The 23069-nt window shown below is 42.3% G+C and overlaps 1 protein-coding gene across 3 annotated transcripts in view; it reads left to right on the top strand.

Moving 5' to 3' along the window:
* Window positions 1-23069, top strand: part of abtb1 (ankyrin repeat and BTB (POZ) domain containing 1) — a 92997-nt gene that overhangs the window by 28552 nt on the left and 41376 nt on the right. For all 3 annotated transcript variants that reach the window (XM_072280253.1, XM_072280252.1, XM_072280254.1), the window contains 4 exons: window positions 1739-1883; window positions 10447-10606; window positions 14624-14669; window positions 22152-22268. In XM_072280253.1, coding sequence (XP_072136354.1) covers window positions 1739-1883; window positions 10447-10606; window positions 14624-14669; window positions 22152-22268 — 468 coding nt within the window. The remainder of the gene's footprint in view (window positions 1-1738; window positions 1884-10446; window positions 10607-14623; window positions 14670-22151; window positions 22269-23069) is intronic.

The raw sequence follows: 23069 nt of genomic DNA, 5'->3' as shown, positions 1-23069 counted from the left end.
TTGTTACATGTAATTGAAGTATCAAAACACACAGTGAAATGCGTCTTTTGCATGAACGACCAGCACAGTCCGAGGATGGGCTGGGGGCTGGGGGCAAGTGTCAACATGCTTCCGTTGCCAACTTAGCACACCTACAACTTACTAACCCTAACGTGTATGCCCTTGGAGGGTGGGAGGAAACTGGAGCACCTGGAAGAGACCCACGTGGTCATGGGGCGAACATACCAACTCCTTTCAGACAGCGGCAGGAACTGTACCCTGATCTCTGTCACTTTATGCTAACCGCTACACTATCGTTTTGTTCTCACATGTACTGCAGGTTCGTTGCTTATGAAAATAACCAATGTGGGTCACTTTGCCAGTAAGGTGGACCATTGCAAAATGTTTGTAAAATAAAGGGGCAGGTTTTACAACCTTTTTAACGTATTCTGAAGATACTTACCTTATTCTACCATTAGCTGTGTATGCTATTTCATTGCTGCTACTTCTATGATTCAGTAATAATCCAAACCCCTGTTTTGTGGCAAATCAAGCTAAATAATCTTGAAATGTCTGTAAAGCACTGAGCTTGACCTAATGGGTTAATTTTATTTAAGTATGCCATACACTGAACTCCAATTATGTAAAATATTTTCCCTGAAAGTTGTGCTAATTGCATAAAGTTTAGACTTATTTGTCAAGTGCAACTTTACCTTTATTCAGTTATAGGGAAGGATAGGGCATTGAAATTCTGCAGTCGGAAAGGAATTATGACTTGGGAGAGGGGAAAGTAATATATAATGGTAAGGCAAAAATGATAAACCATAAAGCTTTTTATTGTGCCATAGCTGTATTGTTGAGATCATACTGCTCTCAACCAGAATTATTTTCTCAGGGTGGAACACCTGGGTGAGTGGGCATAATTTTTAATATGACTGGTGGAAGGTATAGGGGAATGTCAGCTTACTGCCCATTACGCCATTGACGTTTAGGGCAGCAATGAAGTTCTTCCATCTCTGCCAGTGTTCAGGGCTTCCTTCATCATGTCAATAGCTTCCTCTCTGTTTTCACTACTGTCAGTCATGATTGTCCCGGTGGAGACTAAGGAATACCGTCTCACTCACATGTAGAAAGACTTTTCATTGCTAGTTCCATAACAATTTTGTTTTACCAGTCAGTGATTTTATCCCTGAGTTGAACCCCCGAACCTGGATGACTGGTGGACCACTCTTAGTCTGGCCTCTGCCCTTTGACCTGTTTGGAGTGGGTGACCCTACTAAAAGCCAAAGCATAAAGCCCTGACTCCAGCCAATGTAGCTCTGTGGGTCATTGAGTCACGTAAGCCTCCAAACCAAGACAAGGTTGTGGTCCTCTTGGAGGAGGGGGAGATGTCTGAAGTAGGTTTTTTACACAGAGAGAGGTGGGTGTATGGAACAGGGGTGGTGGGAGAGGCAGATACACTCAGCATATGTAAGGAACTCTTAAGATAGGCACACATATGAAAGAAAAATGGAGGGCTATGTAGGAAGGATCTTTGAGTAAAGGTCAGCACAACATCACGGGCCAAAGGCCTGTACTGTGCTGTAGTGTTATATGTTCTATGTTAAATGTTCAGAACAGTGATAACCAATTTCACCTGTTGGCATTAATTTAATCAGGCTAACATTTTTCTAGTTGTTTAAAATATTACCCTTGAGAAATAACAAAGGCAGACACTCCAAAGGCATTCGTTCTCAAACTGAAGGTTTGCTTGTTACAGGAGCAAAATGTGAAATCAATACGTTTGATGGGGAGCGCTGTTTGTACGGTGCGTTGAATGATTCCATTCGAAGATTACTGAAGGACTACAAGCAGATCACTGCCAAGTGTATGCAGAGGGATTATTATGATGACTTCCTCCAAAGGTAGTATATCGATGTTAACTTATAATTCTGACATGCAGGTTGTGCACATGTTTGACCTATAACAATAGACAATAGGTGCAGGAGTAGGCCATTTGGCCCTTCGAGCCAGCACCGCCATTCACTGTGATCATGGCTGATCATCCACTATCAGTATCCATTTCCTGCCTTATCCCCATAACCTTTGATTCCACTGTCTTTAAGAGCTCTATCCATCTCTTCTTTGAAAGCATCCAGAGACTTCGCCTCCACAGCCTTCTGGGGCAGAGCATTCCATATATCCACCACTCTTTGGGTGAAGAAGTTTTTCCTCAACTCCGTTCTAAATGGCCTACCCCTAATTCTTAAACTGTGGCCTCTGATTCTGGACTCACCCATCAGCGGGAACATGCTTCCTGCTTCCAGTGTGTCCAATCCCTTCAGAATCTTATATGTTTCAATAAGATCCCCTCTCAGCCTTCTAAATTCCAGAGTATACAAGCCCAGTCGCTCCAATCTTTCGACATATGACAGTCCCACCATCCCGGGAATTAATCTTGTGAACTTACGCTGCACTCCCTCAATAGCAATAATGTCCTTCCTCAAATTTGGAGACCAAAACTGCACACAGTACTCCAGGTGTGGTCTCACCAGTACCCTATACAGCTGCAGAAGGACCTCTTTGCTCTTATACTCAATTCCCCTTGTTATGAAGGCCAGCATGCCATTAGCTTTCTTCAATGCCTGCTGTACTTGCATGCTTGCTTTCAGTGACTGATGTACAAGAACACCTAGATCTCGTTGTGCTTCCCCTTTTCCTAAATTGACTCCATTTAGATAATAATCTGCCTTCCGGTTCTTACCACCAAAGTGGATAACCTCACATTTATCCACATTAAACTGCATCTGCCCACTCACCCAGCCTGTCCAAGTCACCCTGCATTCTCATAACATCCTCCTCACATTTCACACTGCTTCCCAGCTTTGTGTCATTGGCAAATTTGCTAATGTTAATTTTAATTCCCTCATCTAAATCATCAACATATATTGTAAACAGCTACAGTCCCAGCACTGAACCCTGCGGTACCCCACTGGTCACCGCCTGCCATTCCGAAAGGGACCCGTTAATCGCTACTCTTTGTTTTCTGTCAGCCAGCCAATTTTCAATCCATGTCAGTACTCTGCCCCCAATACCATGTGCCCTAATTTTGCCCACTAATCTCCTATGTGGGACTTTATCAAAGGCTTTCTGAAAGTCCAGGTACACTACATCCACTGGCTCTCCCTTGTCCATTTTCATAGTTACATGCTCAAAAAATTCCAGAAGATTAGTCAAGCACGATTTCCCCTTTGTAAATCCATGCTGACTCGGACCAATCCTGTTACTACTATCCAGATGTGTTGTAATTTCATCTTTTATAATTGACTCCAGCATCTTTCCCACCACTGACGTCAGGCTAACTGGTCTATAATTCCCTGTTTTCTCTGTTCCTCCCTTCTTGAAGAGAGGGACAACATTAGCCACCCTCCAATCCACAGGAACTGATTCTGAATCTATAGAATATTGGAAAATGATTACCAATGCGTCCACGATTTCTAAAGCCACCTCCTTAAGTACCCTGGGATGCAGACCATCAGGTCCCGGGGACTTATCAGCCTTCAGACCCAACAGCCTATCCAACACCATTTCCTGCCTAATATAAATTTCCTTCAATTCATCCATTACCCTAGGTCTTTTGGCCACTATTACATCTGGGAGTTGTGCCTTCCCTAGTGAAGACAGATCCAAAGTACCTGTTCAACTCGTCTGCCATTTCCTTGTTCCCCATAATAAATTCACTCGCTTCTGTCTTCAACGGCCCAATTTTGGTCTTAACTATTTTTTTTCTTTTCAAATACCTAAAGAAGCTTTTACTATCCTCCTTTATATTCTTGGCTAGTTTACTTTCGTACCTCATTTTTTCTCCGCGTATTGCCTTTTTAGTTACCTTCTGTTGCTCTTTAAAAGTTTCCCAATCCTCCGGCTTTCCACTCGTCTTTGCTATGTTATACTTCTTCTCTTTTATTTTTATGCTGTCCATTACTTCCCTTGTCAGCCATGGCCTCCTCTTACTCCCCTTAGGATCTTTCTTCCTCTTTGGAACGAACTGATCCTGCACCTTCTGCATTAATCCCAGAAACACTTGCCATTGCTGTTCCATTGTCATCCCTGCTAGGGTATTGTTCCATTGAACGTTGGCCAGCTCCTCCCTCATAGCACCATAGTTCCCTTTGCTCAACTGTAATACTGACACTTCCGAGTTTCCCTTCTCCCTCTCAAATTGTAGATTAAAACTTATCATATTATGGTCACTACCTCCTAATGGCTCCTTTACCTCGAGGTCCCTGATCAAATCCGGTTCATTGCACAACACTAAATCTAGAATTGCCTTCTCTCTGGTAGGCTCCAGTACAAGCTGTTCTAAGAATCCATTTCGGAGGGACTCCACAAACTCCCTTTCTTGGGGTCCAGCACCAGCCTGATTCCTCCAGTCTACCTGCATGTTGAAGTCCCCCATAACAACTGTAGCATAACAGTGAGATCAAGGCATGTCTAAATTCCCTTCAAGGTGTTGCTAGAGAATGGGGAGTCTTTGTGAGCAGCTTCAAAGGGACTTATCACATATTCCCATTCAGGACTACTTTCTGTATATGCCGAAAGAGAGAGGCCTTGAAGAAGTTTCATATATATATATGATATGGCCACAACCAAGTGGGACCTTCTGCAACCTGTTCCCTTTATCCCAGCAATAACAGCTATAACCTACAGACCAGTATATTCCCCACAGCTCTCAGCTTCTCCAAATCCCTTTTGTTTTTGTCACCCTCCTTGGAATCCCTTCAACAGAACAAAATCTGAAATATCATTTGGCTTAGTACAATTTTTCCTCTGTTATGGTCTTGAACGTGTTTCTCGCTTTTTCAGTCTTCTGGAATGCCTGTGTTTCTTGACAGAGATTCATTGCATGTACATTGAAACATATAGTGAAATGCATCGTTTGTGTCAATGACCATTGCAGTCTGAGGATTGTTCTGGGGAGAGTCCGCGAACAATCACGCTTCTGTCGCCAACATAGCATGCCCACAACTTACTAACCTTAACCTGTACTACTTTGGAATGTGGGAGAAAACCCACGCGATCACAGGGAGAACCTGCAAACTCCTTTTAGCCATTGGCGGGGATTGAATACCTGAACACTGGCTAATGTGCTACCGCTCCACCCCAAATGTCCAAAAGTTTGAAAATTTGAAATGTTTCATGATTTAATGGGTGCAGTGCAGGGCAGCACAGATACAGAGTGCTGAAAGGGATCCTGAGTCTAGGGTAGGGATGGGAAAGCAGTGTGAAGTGGGGTCAAGTACCTGCGTGCCTGGGGAAATGCTTGGGCCAGTTTGCAGACCAGAATGTTAGAGTTATAGAACACTACAGCACAGAACAGGTCCTCGAGCCAACTTACCAACTTGGTCTTCTGCTTTGTCCCATCTACCTGCATCCGGACTATAGCCTTCCACACCCCTCCCATCCATGTACTTATCCAAACTTCTCTAAAAGTAGCAGTTGATCCTGCATCCATCACTTCCACTGGCTGCTCATTTCACATTCACTCCACCCTCTGAACGAAGAAGTACCCCCAGAGCTTCCCTTTAAATAGTTTACCTTTCACCCTAAACCTGTGACTTCTAGTCCTAGTCTCACCCAACCTGTGGGGGAAAAAAGCCTGCATCCATTCACCCTATTTACACCCCTCATAATTTTCTATACCTCTTTTAAATCTCCCCTCAAACTCCTACACTTGAGAGAATAAAGTCCTAACCCATTCAGCCTTCCCCTGTTCAGCTAAACTCCACCAGTTCCAGCAACAGTCCCATAAATTTTCTTGGTACTCTTTCCAATCTTACTGATATTTTTCCTGACGGTAGGTGACCAGAACTGCAGCCAATACTCCAAATTTGGCGTCACCAATGTCTTATAGAACTTCAACATAACATCCAGGCAACATCCTTGTAAATTTTCTCTGTGGGTTGTCAGCACCCATTTCAAGATGCTGTTGCACCACTACTCTGCCAGACTGCTCCCCTGCAGAATGGGTTGTCCAACCCTTCCACTGACACACCTTGTTGAGAGTGAAGCCCTACTTGCCAGACCACATTCTATGCAGGCAAGACGGAGGGAGGCATGAGTGAGATGGGGTAGGGAGGGAGGCATGTGTGAAACGAGGGAGGGAGGGAGATAGGCGTGCACGAGATAGAGGGAGAGGTGTGCGAGATGCAGGGGAGCATGTGCGAAATGAAGCAGGGAGCCAAGTGTGTACAAGACGGGATGATTCTCATGGAGTACAAGGAGGGAGTGAAGTGTGCATAGGGTAGGGTGAGGGTGGGTGAGGTGTTTGATTGGGATAGGGAGTGGTGTGCTTGGGGACAGAATGGGAATGGTCTGAAGTGTGTTGCTTATGAAAACATTCAAAAAATTAACTTTGTCACATGTACATTGAAATGTCAAAACATACAGTGAAATGTATCATTTGCATGAAATCAAATCAGTGAAGATTGTGCTGCAGGCAGTCTGCAAGTGTCACCATGCTTTCAACACCAGCATTCATGTCCACAGCTTAATAACCCTCATCTGTACATCTTTGGAATGGGGGTAAGAACCCACATGGTCACAGGGAGAACATACAAACCCCTTACAGATAGCGGCTGAAATTGAAAGACTTATCATAGGAGGAGCATTTGTCGGCTCTGGATCTGTACTCACTGGAGTTCAGAAGAATGAGAGGAGATCTCATTGAAATGTATCAACTGTTGAAAGGCCGCGATAGAGTGGATGTTTCCTATGGTGGGGGAGTCTTAGACTCACCACTAGACTAGTGTGCTGCCTCATGCAAGCTGTGTTTACCATCCAGTCAACCTGTGTTATTTCTGAGTGAAGTGCTGATGACATGGATTATTTGCCAGCCTTTCCCTTATACAATTCATATTCATCTTAGTCCAGATTGATCTCTCTGTTTTTGCTTAAATGATACAAAAGAAAAATATCTGTTACTTTTGTATTCATATCCTCTTATGGTAGAGGTTAACATACTTAATCACCAGATACACCAATGTGTTAACATTATTTAAAGGCTGTTTTAGGTTTATGGAAGCCTTCGGGGTGAAAGGAATCCATTTGGGCTATTGTGTCTGCAACATATCTTTTGAAGTGGCAGAAATTGGATGTAGAGAGGATGTTTCCTATGGTGGGAGAGTCTAGGCCCAGTGAGTGGTGAATCTGTGGAATTCATTGCCACAGGCAGCTGGAGGGAAATGTTCTATATTAGTATAACTGAAGGAGTGTTTCAGAGTGCAACACATAGCCCGGCATTTCAAAGATGCGGGGAGTGATGGACTGATTCAAACATTAAAACTTACAAAGATGTTACTTGGACTTGAGTTAAAGGGAAAGATTTTATAGTTTAGGACATTATTCCCTGGAGCACAGGAGAATGAGGGGAGACCTTATAGAGATGTACATAATTATGAGGGGTATAGATAGGGTAAATCCAAGCCAGTGAGTGTGAGTGTGAGTGTGGAAGAGCTGCCAGTGGAAGTGGTGGATATGGGTTTGATTGCAACATTTAAGAGAAGTTTGGGTAAGTACGTGAAAGGTAAGGAGGGCTGTGATACAGGTGCAGGTCAATGGGACGGCAGTATAGCAATTTGGCTTAGATTAGATGGGCTGAAGGACTGATTCTGTGCTGTAGTACTCTATGACCATTGAAATATGAACACTGATGACACCACCTCAAGAAGTCAAAAGAAAACACTGTCAGATGTTCTGACTTTTCAACTTGAGCAACATGTCAGGAGGCTAAAGAAATTCAGCATGCCCCCTTTGACTCTCACCAATGGATATAGGTGCACTACAGAATGTATCATGGCTTGGTATAGCAAATATTTTGCTCCTGACTGTAAGAAACTTAGAGTTGTGGACACACCTCAGTATTTCATGGGAACCAGCTTCCTCTCCGTAGACTTTTGACTACATTTTTCCTTAGCTCAGCAAAGCAGCAACATTATCAAAGACCCTATCCACTCTGGACATTCTCTCTTCTTCTCCCAAGCCACCATTGAGCAGAAGACATAAAATCCTAAGAGAATATACCACCAGGCTCAAGGACAAATTCTATAAGAATAGAAGTTGCAAGGCCATGACAAGGTAGATTGTGAAGTTAAGACAAAAGACCCAACTAGTTCCCCTCCACCACTACCACTCTACTCTGTCTAGTAGAACTAGTTCTCACTCTCAACAATTTATCCTTTGGCACCACCCACTTTTTCCAAAAGCAAGGGGTAGCCATGGGCCCTAGCTATGCCTGCCTTTTCAATGGCTACATGGAGCAGTCCATGTTTCAAGCCTTCCCTGGTCCTGCTCTCCAATACTGTCTGTGCTACTTTCGTGTCTGTATTGGTGCTGCTTCAAGCACCTATGCTGAGCTCATTAATTTCATCAACTTTGCTTCCAACTTCCACCCTTACATTCTTACATTCACTTGGTCAATTTCTGACACCTCTCTCCCTTTTCTCAATCTCTGTCTCCATCTCTGGAGACAAACTGTCTACCAGCATCATTTATAAACCTGCTGATTCCCACAGCTGTCTTGATTATACCTCTTCCCACCCTATGGCCTGTAAAAATACTATTCCCTTTTCTCAGTTCCTTCGTCTCCACTGCACCTGTCCCAGGATGAGGCTTTCCATTCCAGGTCACCAGAGTTGTTCTCCTCCTTCAAAGAATGGGATTTCCTTTCCTCCACCATTGATGCTGCCCTTATCCGCATCTCTTCCACATCCCGAGAAGTGCTCCCCCATCTTCCAGCCGCCTTAACAGGGATAGAATTCCTCTTGCCCTCACCTACCATTCATTAGCCTCCGCATCCAACACATCATTATCCACAAAGTCCACCATCTTCAATGGGATTCTACCACTAAACTGGTCTTTGTCTCCTCCCCACTAACCTCCTCCTGTCACATATCCCTGCAGGTGACAGAAGTGCTGCTCACTTCCATGCATGGCTCATTCACCTCCTCCCTCACTTCCACTTAGACGTCCAAACAGTCCTTCCAAGTGAGATGCACTTCACCTGCGAATCTGTTGGGGTTGTCTATTCTACCTGGTACTCCCAATGTTCCTCCTCCTCCACATTAGTGAGATCCAACGAATATTGTGGGACTGCATTGTTAAGCACCTCCACTCTATCCGCCAAAACCAGAATTTCCAGCTGCCTGCCAATTTTAATTCCTATCCTCTTTCCTGTTCTAACATGTCAGTCCATGGCCTCCTGTTCTACCACAATTAGGCCACTCTCAGGGTGGAGGAACAATGTCTTATATTCTGTCTTCTATTCTCCACTCTGGCCTCATCTCTTCTCCTTGCCTACCTATCACTTCTCTCTGGTGCCCCTTGTCCTTCCCTTCTTCCCATGGTCCATTCTTCACTCTTATCAGATTCCTTTCCCATCCACCTGGCGTTACCTATTATTTTCTAGCTCATTGGTCCCCAACCACCGGGCCACGGACTGGTACCGGGCCGCAAGGAAACAATATGATTTAGCGATATGAAACAATATGAGTCAGCTGCACCTTTCCTCATTCCCTGTCACGCCCACTGACGGAACTTGAACGCACGCAAGGTCATTACATAAGGAGCCCCCTTCAAGTATCGCTGTCTCGATTGGACTGTCTTGTTGCAGGGAAACAAGCCCAGGGCTTCCACTGATTCAGCCATATTGGTGTGTTGCAATGATTTTATATGTTCATACGGGGAAAATATGCGCTGTGTGTTTAGTAGCCAAATGTTACTTAAAATGTTGTGGTGCTATTGACTTATATAAGTGACTTATAATTGGCTTATCACTATATTCACGTGAGGAAAATATGCGCTGTGTGTTTAATATTAAGTTCGTTAGATAAACCCTTTTAGAAATGAAATTGAGGGTATTAGTCACTTATAAGTGACTTATCACCTATATTCCGGTTGTGATTAACACCCTCCCCCCGGTTGGCCAGACCGCAAGAATATTGTCAATATTAAACCGGTCCACTGTGCAAAAAAGGTTGGGGACCCCTGTTCTAGCTGGTCTTCCTTCCCCATCCCTCACCTTTTTATTCTGGCATTTCCCCTTGCCTTTTAAATTCTGAAGAAGGTACCCATCCTGAAATGTCAACTGTTTATTCATTTCCATAGATGCTGCCTGATCTGCTGAATTCCTCCAGCATTTTGTGTGTTGTGAGGTTAGGAGTCCACCTGATTATACAAGGGAACTATTGTGCATTAAGGACACAACCTCACAATCTACCTTTTAATGGCTTGCTCCTTACTTTCTGCTTGCACTGCAATTTTTCTGCAACTGTAACTAACACAACTGCATTCTTTTATTGTTTTCCCTTAGTGTATTGATGTGATGAATGAATTGATCTGTATGGATGGCATGTAAAACAGAGTGTTTCACTGTACCATGTACATGACAGTAATAAACCAGTTTTACTATTCTCCGTTTTTCTTAATCAGGTTATTGGAGCAGGGACTTTATAGTGACATTTCCTTCCTAGTTCATGGTGAGATGTTCCGAGCCCATCGCTGTGTGCTGAATGCACGCTCGACGTATTTTGCAGAAATGTTTCAGACTAAGTGGAAGGGAAAGAAGGCGATAGCCCTTAAGCATCCGCTGGTAAGTTAATGCATTGTTTACCCGTGCAAATAATACATATCTCAGAACAATTGTCATGGATTCATAGAGTACTGCAGCACAGGAACAGGCCTTTTGGCCCATGTATTATTCAAAGTATTATTCAGTCTAGTGCCATTGATCTGCACCCAGACCATTGTCCAAATATCTCTTAAATGCTTAAGTGCTGCATCCACCACTTGTGCTGGCAGCTCATTTCTCACTCTCACCGCCCTCTGAGGGAAGATGTTCTCTCTCAGGTTCCCCTTAAATATTTCACCTTTCACCTTTAACCTATGACCTTTAGTTCTCGTCTCTCCCAACCTCAGTGGAAAAAGCCTGCTTGCATTTACCCTATCTGCACCCCTCATAATTTTATATACCTCTATCAAATCTCCCCTAATTTTTCTACATACCAGGGAATAAAGTCTTAACGGTTAAGTGGTTCCCAAATCTTATGGTTGGGTTGCATTTCTAGAAAGTGGTCCACATCGTGAGTTGCCATAATGCGAAGCTGCATCATAGGCACATGCAACAAGAAATGCAGGTTGAAACAGAATATGTATATTTTTTAAAAAATTTTAAAAAATCATTTATTCATTTTCACATAAATTTTGTTGGAGCAATTTTTTATTCTGATTTTTGCTGATTCAGATTTTTTTGCTAGTAAATATAAAGCGGGTAAATGGAATGTTGACATCGAGTGTCAGAGGGATTGAATTAAAGTGGCCTTCATCAGTCGTGGGATTGAGTTTAGGAGCCAAGAGGTAATGTTGCAGCTATATAGGACCCTGGTCAGACCCCACTTGGAGTACTGTGCTTAGTTCTGGTTGCCTCACTACTGGAAGGATGTGGAAACCACATAAAGGGTGTAGAGGAGATTTACGAGGATGTTCCCTGGGTTGGGGAGCATGCCGTATGAGAATAGGTTGAGTGAACTTGGCCTTTTCTCCTTGGAGCGACGGAGGATGAGAGGTGACCTGATAGAGGTGTATAAGGTGATGAAAGGCATCGATCGTGTGGATAGTCAGAGGCTTTTTTCCCCAGGGCTGAAATGGCTAACATGAGAGGGCACAGTTTTAAGGTGCTTGGAAGCAGGTACAGAGGAGATGTCAGGGGTAAGTTTTTTACGCGAAGGGTGGTGGGTGCATGGAATGGGCTGCCGGTGGCGGTGGTGGAGGCGGAAATGATAGGGTCTTTTAAAAGGTACATGGAGCTTAGAAAAATAGAGAGCTGTGGGTAACCCTAGGTAATTTCTAAGGTAAGGACATGTTCGGCACAGCTTTGTGGGCCAAAGGGCCTGTATTGTGCTGTTTTTTTTGGCTATGTTTCTAAAGAGAAAGAAAGTTGTGTTGCAATCATACAGTGTACTAGGAAGGCCACACCTGGAGTACTATATACAATTCTGGTCTCTTTACTCTGAGAAAAGACATACTGGCTTTGGAGGCAGTGCAAAGGAATTTCTCCAGGCTGATCTGGAGATGAGGAGCTAGAGCCGCTTGGAGTTATACTTGCTGGAATTCAGAAGAATGAGAAGGGATCTTATAGAAATCTCTTTTCTATTATTATGAAGGGATAGATAAGATAGAGACAGGAAACTTATTTATACTGAAGTGAGACTAAAATTAGGAAAAATAGACTTAGGGGAATAATAGATTTAGGGGAGTAGGTTTACGATAGAAATGAGGAGAAAATGCTTTTCCCAGAGAGTAGTGAATCACCGGAATTCTCTGCCCAGGGAAGCAAAAAAGGCTAAATATATTCGAAGTTCAAAGCAAATTTATTATCAAAGTACATATATGTCACCACATACAACCCTGAGATTCATTTTCTTGTGGGCATACTCAATAAATCTATAGAAGAATAATCATAATGAAATCAATGAAAGACCACACAAACTTGGCGTTCAATCAGAGTGCAAAAGACAACAAACTGTGCAAATACAAAAAGAAAGAAATAATAATAATAAATAAATATTAAATTAGACACAGATTTTTGTGTAGCAGGGAAATTAAGGACTATGGGGATAAGGCAGGTAGGTGCGGCTAAATCCAGAGCCAGATCAGCCGTGACCTTACTGAATGATGGAACAGGTTCAACCAGCCAGATGGTTGACTCATGCTCCTCTTATTATTTATATTCTTCCGTAAGGGTGAATCTCCAATACCTGAACCTCTATAATGTACTAGTTACTCAACATTGTCAGCTTTTTTTGATAATAGCTTTCAGATTTGGCAGAATAGGACTCTCTTTTTGGATGATAGTTGAATTTGAATTAAAATTGTGGTCATTAACCAGTAAGGTCATGCATATTCCATTCCTCACTGACTCTTGCAAAAGTGCTGTTGACTTGTTGTTGATTTAGTTAGTCTGCCATCTGGTGGTTGTTTTATACATGCCTGTCTAAAACTGGGAGAGATCACCCACTCATTTGTCATCAGGTTGTGTGGTTGGTGGAGAATGGAGAGATGAAAGGAGCAGCCCCTCTTGGAATACTGAGAAGGCAGGGCAGGAGATGTGTCCAGTTGTAGAATTTTGTTGAAGGTGGTAGAAAAACTGAATTAGAATTAGTTATTGCCACATCTACTGAGACACAGTGAAAATCTTTGTTTTGCATGCTATCCAGACAGATCTTTTCATTACATCAGTGCACTGAGGTACCACATTATCAGATCCTATCGTGAGAGACTCTCACCATCCAGTACATGCCCTCTTCTCATTACTACCATCAGGGAGGAGGTACAGGAGCCTGAAGACCCATGTTCAACTCTTTAGAAATGGCTCCTTTCTCTCTCTCATCAGATTTCTGAACACTACCCTTTTTGCATTATTTATTTATTCTTATTCTAAAACATAGCATTTTAATGTATTGCTGCTGCAAAGCAACACATTTTGCAATGTATGTCAGTGATAATAAACCTAATTCTGAATCTTGTTGAAGGTGATAAAAACTGAATTGCAATTGGTTTATTACTGTCTCATGTACCAAGGTACAGTGGAGAAACATTGTTTTGCATGCCATCCATACAGATCATTTCATTGCAACAGTGCGTTGAGGCAGAACAAGGAAAACAATAACAGATTGATCTGTTGAATATGACGGGAGATGAGGTGGAACACAAGGACACTGCAGTTTCAACAGATTGCAGATAACTCTATAACGCTGTAGCAGTTCTTCTGAAGGTTACCCATGTAATACTAACTCAGTTTTTCCTCGCTTTATTGCACTGCTGATCTGCTGTGTGTTCCCGATACAGTTACTCAGTATCAGAGACCGAGCACTTGAATAGTCAAGGCACAGGAGGATATGAATCAGGTGGGCAAAATGGTCAGCATGGGCAAAGTGAGCCAAATGGTCCATTTCTCAACTGTATGACTCTAAGAGTAGGATTGCCCACCAATGATTCCTGCTCTGACCTGACCTGTATTTCATACTTTGATGTGACCCTTGGTTTTTCTGTCTTTCTCTAACTGCATTTTTAAACTAACATCTAGATAGCTTCTTCACCACTTATCACCATAACAATTTCGCCTTTTCTTTGTCCTTATGCACCCCTCTCCCACCGCTTCAGCAACTTAAAACTGTAGTTTCCTGTCTTTCCTAGTTCTGAAGAGTAGACTTAAACACAAGAGATGCTGGAAATCTGGAGTGACAGTGCTGGAGGAACTCAGCAGGTCAGGCAGCATCTGTAGAGAGAAATAAAGAGCCAACTTTGCAGGCTGATGAAAGGTTTTGGCCCAAAAAGCATGTTCTTTATTCCTCTCCACAGATGCTGCCTGACCTACTGTGTGTTACTCTGATGAGTAGTCATTGAGCTGCACCATTAAATCTGTTTCTCTTTCTGCAGATGCTGCCTGACCTGCTAAGTGTTTCCCGCATGTTCTATTGTAGCCAATTTCTAGTTTCTGCAGTTTTTAGGTTTTAAATGCTTGATAATGCTAGATTATTTATTTTGCCAGAGTAGCATGAAAACAAAGTACATATGTTTTAAATGTAATATCTTTCTCTCTTTCACACAGATTAATCCAATGGCCTTCAGGGCAATTCTGCAGTATTTATACACAGGTATGGAATACTAAACTTTGCACGAATATATTTATTTATTGAGATACAGCACAGAATATGCTCTTCTGGCATATTTGAGCCATGCCACTCAGTAACACCCAATTTAATAGGACAATTTACAATGACCAATTAACCTACTGATTAGTATGTTTTTAAACTGTGGGATGAAGCTGGGGGACCCGGAGGAAACCCATGTGGTCACGGGGAGAACGTACAAACTCCTTACAGGGAGCAACGGGAATTGAACCCAGGTCACTGGTGCTGTAAAATGTTGCACTAACCACTACGCTACTGTACCACCCTAATACTTGGAACTCAAATACTTGGAGATACTTGAATATAGGTGATAACTGTGACTCAATATATACTGTTGCCTTTGAAACAAAGGGTTGTGCATTCAAGTTTTACACTACTAGCCATTTGACCAAAAATACTGTTGCATATTTCAGACTTGCTCCTGAGGGAGTGGTGCTCTACATTTAAAATTCAGAAGTTTGAAGTAAATTTATTATGAAAATATGTATATATCACCACATACTACCCTGAGATTCATTTAAAAGCTACACACAAAGCCTGACAAACGACCAACGTGCAAAAAAAAATACAATATGTGCAAGTATTTAAAAAAATAATTCGTACCTGCATCCTGAGAACATGAGTCATCAAAGGTGAGTCCATAGGTCAGTCACAGAGAAGTACAGCACAGAAACAGGCCTTTTGGCCCATCTGGTTCATGCCGAGACCATTTAAACAGTCTACTTCCATCGATCTGCACTGGGATCATAACTCTCTGTATTCCTACTGTCCGTGTACCTATCCAAACTAATCTTAAATAGTGAAATTGAGCACACATGCACCACTTGCTCTGGCAGCTCATTCCACACTCTCACAGCCCTCTGAGTGAAGAAGATTTCCCTCATGTTCCCCTTAAACTTTTCACCTTTTACCCTTAACCCATGACCTCTGGTTGTTCCACCCAACCTCAATGGAAAAAACCTCCTTGCATTTACCTTATCTATACCCCTCACAATTTCGTATACCTCTATGAAATCTCTCAATCTTCTATGTTCTAAGGGATACAGTCCTAACCTATTCAGTTTTTCCTTATAACTCAGGTCCTCCAGACCCAGCAACATCCTTATAAATTTTCTCTGCGCTCTTTCAACCTTATTTACATCTTTCCTGTAGGTAGGTGACCAAAATTGCACACAGTACTCCAAATTAGGCCTCACCAGTGTCTTATACAATTTCAACATAATATCTTATCTCCTGTACTCAATACATTGATTTATGAAGGCCAAAGTGCTGAAAGCTTTCTTTACAACCCTTTCTATCCGTGACGCCACTTTCAATGAATTATGGAGCTGTATTCCCAGATCCTATCTTCTACCATACTCCTCAGTGCCCAATGTGTAAGGTCGTGGGATCAGTTCAGAATTGAGGTGAGTGAGGTTATTCACGCTGGGTCAGGAGCCTGATGGTTGAAAGGTAATGACTGTTCCCATGCACCCCTCATATAAACTCTTCTCCCTTCTGCTATCTGGAAAAAGGCACTGAAGCATTCAGGCTCTCATGACCAGACTATGTAACAGTTTCTTCCCCCAAGCCATCAGACTCCTCAATACTCAGAGCCTGGCTTAACACCAACCTACTATACCCTCTACTGTGCCTACTGTCTTGTTTACTATTTGTTATTATTTATTGTAGTGCCTGCACTGTTTTGTGTACTTTATGCAGTCCTGGATAGGTCTGTAGTCTAGTGAAGTTTTTGTGTTTTTTCTTACGTAGTTCAGTGTAGTTTTTGTATTGTTTCATGTAGCATCATGGTCCTGGAAAACGTTCTCTCATTTTTACTATGTTCTGTACCAGTAGTTATGGTTGAAATGACAATAAAAAGTGACTTGACTTGACATGACTTGAACCTGGTGCTGTGGGACCTGAGACCCCGTACCTCCTTCCATCCTTCAGGAGAGACAAGCCTATGTGCAGTCTGTTTCCCACCCCCACCTCCAAACCTCTCACAGATGAATATAAAGGATCTCCTAATTAAAAGAGAGAAGTGTTTTCCACAATGTCCTGAAATGATATTTTTCTCTGTCTACAATTTACACGTTACTGTTTTTGAAAGCTTGCTGTGTACAATTTGGGAACCTGCAGACTGGAGGCTTGGAGGACTGCCCTAGATTTGGAGGACACTCTGAATGTGTGTGGGTGGGAGGGACGAAGGGAAGGGGTTTGTTTTGTTGCTTGTTGTGTTCTGTGCTGTTCTTCTGAGCACTGTGAGCTTGCTATGGTGGCGGAATGTGTGGTGACATTTGGCGGGATGGCCTCAGCACATCACTAGGTAGCGGTGGTTGTTAACACAGACGATACATTTCACTGTACACTCTGTAGCCCCTTCATTAGGTACAGGTGTGGAACCCAAAGTCGTCCTTTGCTGCTGTAGCCCATCCACCTCAAGGTTCGATGTATGGTGCGATCAGAGATGCTCTGCTGCACACCACTGTTGTAAGGTGTGGTTATTTAAGTTATTGTTGCCTTCTAGTCAGCTTGCTTATCCACTCATCCATCTCTCCCTCCCTCCCTCCCTCCCCTCCACCCCCCCAACCTTTCCGGCCCTTCGAGCCATATCGCCCTGATTTAATCCTAACTTAATTACAGGACAATTTACATGACCAATTAACCTACCAACTGGTACGTCTTTGGAATGTGGGAGGAAACCAGTGCGGTCATGGGGAGAACATACAAACTTCTTACAGGCAGTGGCAGGAACTAGTCTGGCCATCTCCTCTTATCTCTCTCATTAACAAGGCATTTTTGCCCACAGAACTGCTGCTTACAGGATTTTTTTGTTTTTTTTTTGGCACCATTGTCTGTAAACTCTAGAAACTTTTGTGTGTGAAAATCCCAGAAGATCAGAAGTTTCTGAGATACTCAGTTGTCTCTATCTGGCACCAACACTCATTCAAATAGCAAAGTTACTTTGATGATATTTTTCCTCGCTCTGATGTTTAGTCTGAACAACAGCTGGACCGCTTGACTACGTCTACATGCTGTTATGCATTGAGTTGCGATTTGATTAAATATTTGCATTAATGAGCAGCATGTAGAAACATAGAAACATAGAAAGTAGGTGCAGGAGTAGGCCATTCGGCCCTTCAAGCCTGCACCACCATTCAGTATGATCATGGCTGATCATTCAACTCAGAACCCTGTACCAGCCTTCCCTCCATACCCCCTGATCCCTTTAGCCACAAGGGCCATATCTAACTCCCACATTAGATGTGTATCTAATAAAGTGGCCCTGAATGGCATGTTTCAAAATACATGTGATAAATAGCTGAATATGATTCTGGTTGTTATTCTGACGCTGACAGAGTGATTTTACTTCAAGTATGCTCAAATGAGGAGAGAAACATTATTTAAATGCATACTTAAAAAACTGATATTCAGCTGTTTATTGATTACAGCTCAGTGTTCAACACCATCATACCCTCAGTACTAATCAACAAGATCCAAAACCTGGGCGCCTGTACCTCCCTCTGCATCTGGATCCTTGACTTCCTCACTGGGAGACCACAGTCAGTGCGGATTGGAAACAACATCTCCTCCTCACTGTCAATCAACACCTGTACACCTCAAGGATGCATGCTCAGATCACGGCTCTATTCTGTCTATACCCATGACCATGTGACTAGGCACAGCTCAGATGCCGTCTATAAATTTGCTAATGACACAACCTTTGGTAGCAGAATTTCAGATGGTGACGAGGAGGTGTACAGAAGTGAGGTAGTTCAGTTGGTTGAGTGGTGTTGCAACAATAACCTTGCATTCAAAATCAGTAAGTCCAAGAAATTGATTTTGGACTTCAGGAAGGAGAAGGTGAGAGAAGTCAAGATGTCAACAGTGGAAAGGGTGAGCAGTTTCAAGTTCCTGGGTGTTAACATCTCTGAATATTTATCTTGGGCCTAACATGTTCATGTAATTACAAAGAAGGCAATAAAGCAGCTATATTTCGTGAAGAGTTTGAGGAGATTTGGTATGTTACCAAAGACTCTAGCAAATTTCTACAGATATACCGTGGAGAGCGTTCTAACTGGTTGCATTACCATCCGTTATGGAGGGACCACTGCACAGGATCAGAAAAAGCTGCAGAGGGTTATACATTTAGCCAGCTCATCATGGGCATTAGCCTTCCCAGCATCGAGGAAGATAGTCTTCAGAAGTCTATCTTCAAAAAAAGATGCCAAGTCATTCTGTCGGTGTCAAAAAGGTGGTATCTATCACCTATGACATGCCCTGTTCTCATTGATACCATCAAGGAGAGGGTACAGGAGTCTGGGTGCCACGGTAGCATAGTGATTAGCGTGACACTATTATAGCTTGGGTGTTGGAGTTAGTTCCGATGTCATCTGTAAGGAGTTAGTATGTTCTCCCTGTGAATGCGTAGGTTTCGTCCCGGTGCTCCGGTTTCATCCCACATTCCAAAGACCTGCCAGTTAGTAGGTTAATTGGTCATTGTACATTATCCCATGATTAGGTAAGGGTTAAACAGGAGGGTTGCTGTATGGTGCGGTTTGATGTGCTGCATCTCTAACTGAAATAACTAAAGCACACACCCAACATTTTTGCAATACCTTCCTCCCTTTTGCCATCAGAATTTTGAATGGACAATTAATCCATGTACACCACCTCACTATTTTTTGATCTCTTTTTGCACTATTTATTTAATTTAACTTTATATATACATTTCTTAATGTAATTTATAGTTTATTTTTATTATGTATACAGTGTACTGCTACTCCGTAACAACAAATTTCACAACATAGATATTAAACCTGATTCTAATTCTGATTCTGAGCTTTATAAAGCAATGTCATAGAGTCACAGAGCACTACACCATACAAACAAGCCCTTTGGCCCGTCTAATCTGTGCTGAACTGTTATTCTTCCTCATCTCATCGACTCACATGTGGGCTGTGGCCTTCTGTATCCCTCCATTCACTGATCTATACAAACTTCTTTTAAACGTGGCAATAAAAACTGCCTCCACCATTTCCGCTGGCAGCTTGTTCCACACTTGCACCACCCTCTGAGTGAAGACGTTCTTTCTCAGGTTCCCCTTTAACATTTCACCATTTACCCTTACAGACATCCCACTCTGCAAAAACTGATTTCAGGGAGGTAGCACCATCAATTTGCGGGAGACTCCCGGAACTTCCGGGAGAGGTGGGATGTCTGCAATAGAGTAGCTCCTTAGCAGCTAGCCAGCTAGTTTAAATAACGTTGGCTATGCTAATGAACGAATGACACCTGTTAAACTCACCTCAACACGTCTTTTACAGTCTTAACCCACCATGGGCAATAGAAAAGTCACTGTTGCAAACAGTGCAGCGAGCAACACTGTCATTATTTTTGACCCCTATTAGGCAGAGGTACACTTTAGTGTAGTCTGGGGTGACGTACATTTTATATTTTCTTTTCTTTTGGAACACTCTGCCATGGCGCTCTTTCTGTCGCTCTCGTGGTCGCTCGTGCGCTCTCTCGTGCTCTCGCTTGCTTTCTCGCGCGCTCTCTCATGTTCTCCCTTGCTTTCTCTCTAGCTTTCTCTCTGGCTTGCTTGCTCTTGCTTTCTCTCTCGCTCTCTCGCTTGCTTTCTCTTGCTCGCTCGCTCTCAAAAAAATTGATTTCCGTGATATTGTATATAATTTGCGGGCATCAGGGAGCCACTATTAATATGCGGGAGACTCCCGGAACTTCCGGGAGAGGTGGGATGGCTGCCGTTAGCCTGTGACCTAGCTGTAGCTTCACCCAATCTCATTGGAAAAAGCCTGTTTGCATTTACCCTATCTGTATCCCTCAAAACTTTGTATCCCTCTATCAAATCTCATTCTCCTGTGCTCCAGGGAATGAAGTCCTAACCTATTAAACCTTTCCCTATAACTCAGGTCCTCAAGTCCCAGCAACAAGTGAGGATTGATGACAGAAAGCCAGCATGGATTTGTTAAATGCAATTGTGTGCAAGTAGGCTTATCGAGTTTTTGATCAAGTAGGAAATGAGGGAAATGCAGTTAATATCACAGTATATAATGTGAGCTTTCAAAACACATTTAATAAAATGCAACATAATGGAGCTGTCATCAAGATGGAAGGCATGGAAATGGAAGAGCTGCAGAGCGTGGATAGCATATTGGCTCCTTCTGCAGTTCTGAATTTGTAATACATTCTGTATTGTAACTTGTACAAACATCTGTCTATCAAAGCCCTTTGTAAATATGAAGACCTTTTAAATTAATTTTTTTAGTTTTCTGCATTAAAGAGAATAATTTTGATTTCTGTTTCTTCCCTTTTTAATAGGCACCTTAAATTAGTGCTGTTCCAGTTGACTTTCTTAGACATTATTTTTACCAAGATTCAAGATTGTTTATTGTATTTTTTTAATATACTAGTGTAAAGAAGAATGAAATGATTGTTACTCTGGATATGCTGCAGCATTAAAAACACAATATGCGTAAAGAACACAATAAAAACACAATATAAATATAAAAGCACTCCTATAAAAGACAATGTACAAGTAATTGTTATATACAGGACTGATTTTATGTACATAAAGTGATGCTAGATGATCTGTATGTGGCGGCAGTGTGTTGTAGGTGGGTAAGTTGTTGATCGGCCTGATGACTTTGGGAAAGTAACTGTTTTTAAGTTACAAAGAAACTATCACAATCTGGTCATTACAAAAAAGTTTTATAATAAATTTCTTGCTTTTGCATTTATGTTTATATTTATAAAGCCAGGAGTCTCCTAGATAGGCATATTGATGAAAGAAAAATGGAGGGTTTATGTGGGAGGAAGGGTTAGATGGTCAAAAGGTTGGCACAACATTGTAGGTCGTAGGACTTGTACTGTTCTACATTATGTTCTATGTTATAATGCTGTGTGCATTTTAAAAATATCTTTACCAGCTCAGCATTTTACCTTCAGCAATTTTCAAATCAAATCAAATCAAGTTTAATTGTCATTCAAACCATACATGGATACAGCTGAATGAGACAGTGTTTCTCTGGAGCCAAGGCGCAAAAACATACATGCGCATTCAAAATAATGAGAAAGGAAAAAAAGAACATAGTGATGTAAGAAAACAAATTTTTAGACCCAAGTTCCTGAACGAAGTCCTGCAAATTGATGGTTCCTGGCCGTCCAGCCTGTAATTTCACTGATCCACCACTAGAGGGCAGCATTAGAGGCCACCCCCAACTGAGCCTGGACACCACACTACCACGCAAGCTGGAGGACTGAGGCTTGGTCCAAGCTACAACCGAAGCAACACTGCTGTCTCACCACCAAACAAGTGAAGCAGGCCTGACACAAACAATGTACAACAAGGTCTTGGATGCTGCCTTCATGCCAACTCGAAGGCACAAACTCTGGTGCCTCTGAGTAGAATGCATGGTCTGCATCTTCATTTTCTTGTTTCCACAGGCCGCCTAGACATTGAAGTAGAAAATGTGGAAGATTTTAAAATCTTGGCAAAGCAGTGCAAATTAGAAGAGCTTATCAGTGAAGTAGAAAGGAAATGCAAGAAAGTGTATGAGTTTGGTAAGTTCTTGCAGTATTCAATGTACTATATCACTGAAATCTCCAAAACGAAATATGTTTTCTTTAGCCATAAGAAAACTGGAGGGCTATGTGGGAGGGAAGGGTTAACTTGGCCAGAGGGTGGTGAATCAGTGGAATTTAGGCAAATGGTGGTTTATCTGGAATTCATTGCCACAGACGGCTATGAAGGCCAAGTCATTTGGTATATTTAAGCAGAGGTTGATAGGTTCTTGATGTGTAATGAGGTCAAAGGTTATGGGGAGAAGCAAGAGAATGGAGTTGAGGTCAATAATAAATCATATATAATGGAATGGTGGAGAAGACTCGATGGGCCAAATGGCCTAATTCTGCTTCTATGAATTATAGTCTTTGAGTCAGTTAAACGGTTGGCACAACATTGTGGGCTGAAGGGCCTGTACTGTGCCGTACTGTTCTGTGTCCTATAAGCTTCCTTGGTTACAGAATCTGAAGATAAAGGTAGCATTTTATTACTTGCAGGATCTTCCAAAGTGCTTTGTAATTAATATATCACTGTTTTGTGATGTAGGGAGTGTGATGGCTAATCTGCAGACAGCACTGTCCTTTATGTGATCAGATAATTAAAGTCAAAGTCAACTTTATTGTCATCTGCACAGGTGCAGTGAAAATCTTACTTGCAGCAGCATCCCAGGCAAAGAGCATCAGATAAGCAGCATTCTTGAGGAAAAACATAACTTCAACATAAATTGTACATGACTTTTTACTAGGAAGCACACAATTAAATTCAACAAAGTCTATTTTGGTTTGTGGTGAAGACATTTT

This window comes from Mobula birostris, chromosome 16 (assembly GCF_030028105.1).
Source record: "Mobula birostris isolate sMobBir1 chromosome 16, sMobBir1.hap1, whole genome shotgun sequence".
Classification (NCBI taxonomy): Eukaryota; Metazoa; Chordata; class Chondrichthyes; order Myliobatiformes; family Myliobatidae; genus Mobula; species Mobula birostris.
The sequence above is the reverse complement of the archived record's forward strand: the minus strand, read 5'-3'. Positions and strand labels throughout refer to the sequence as shown.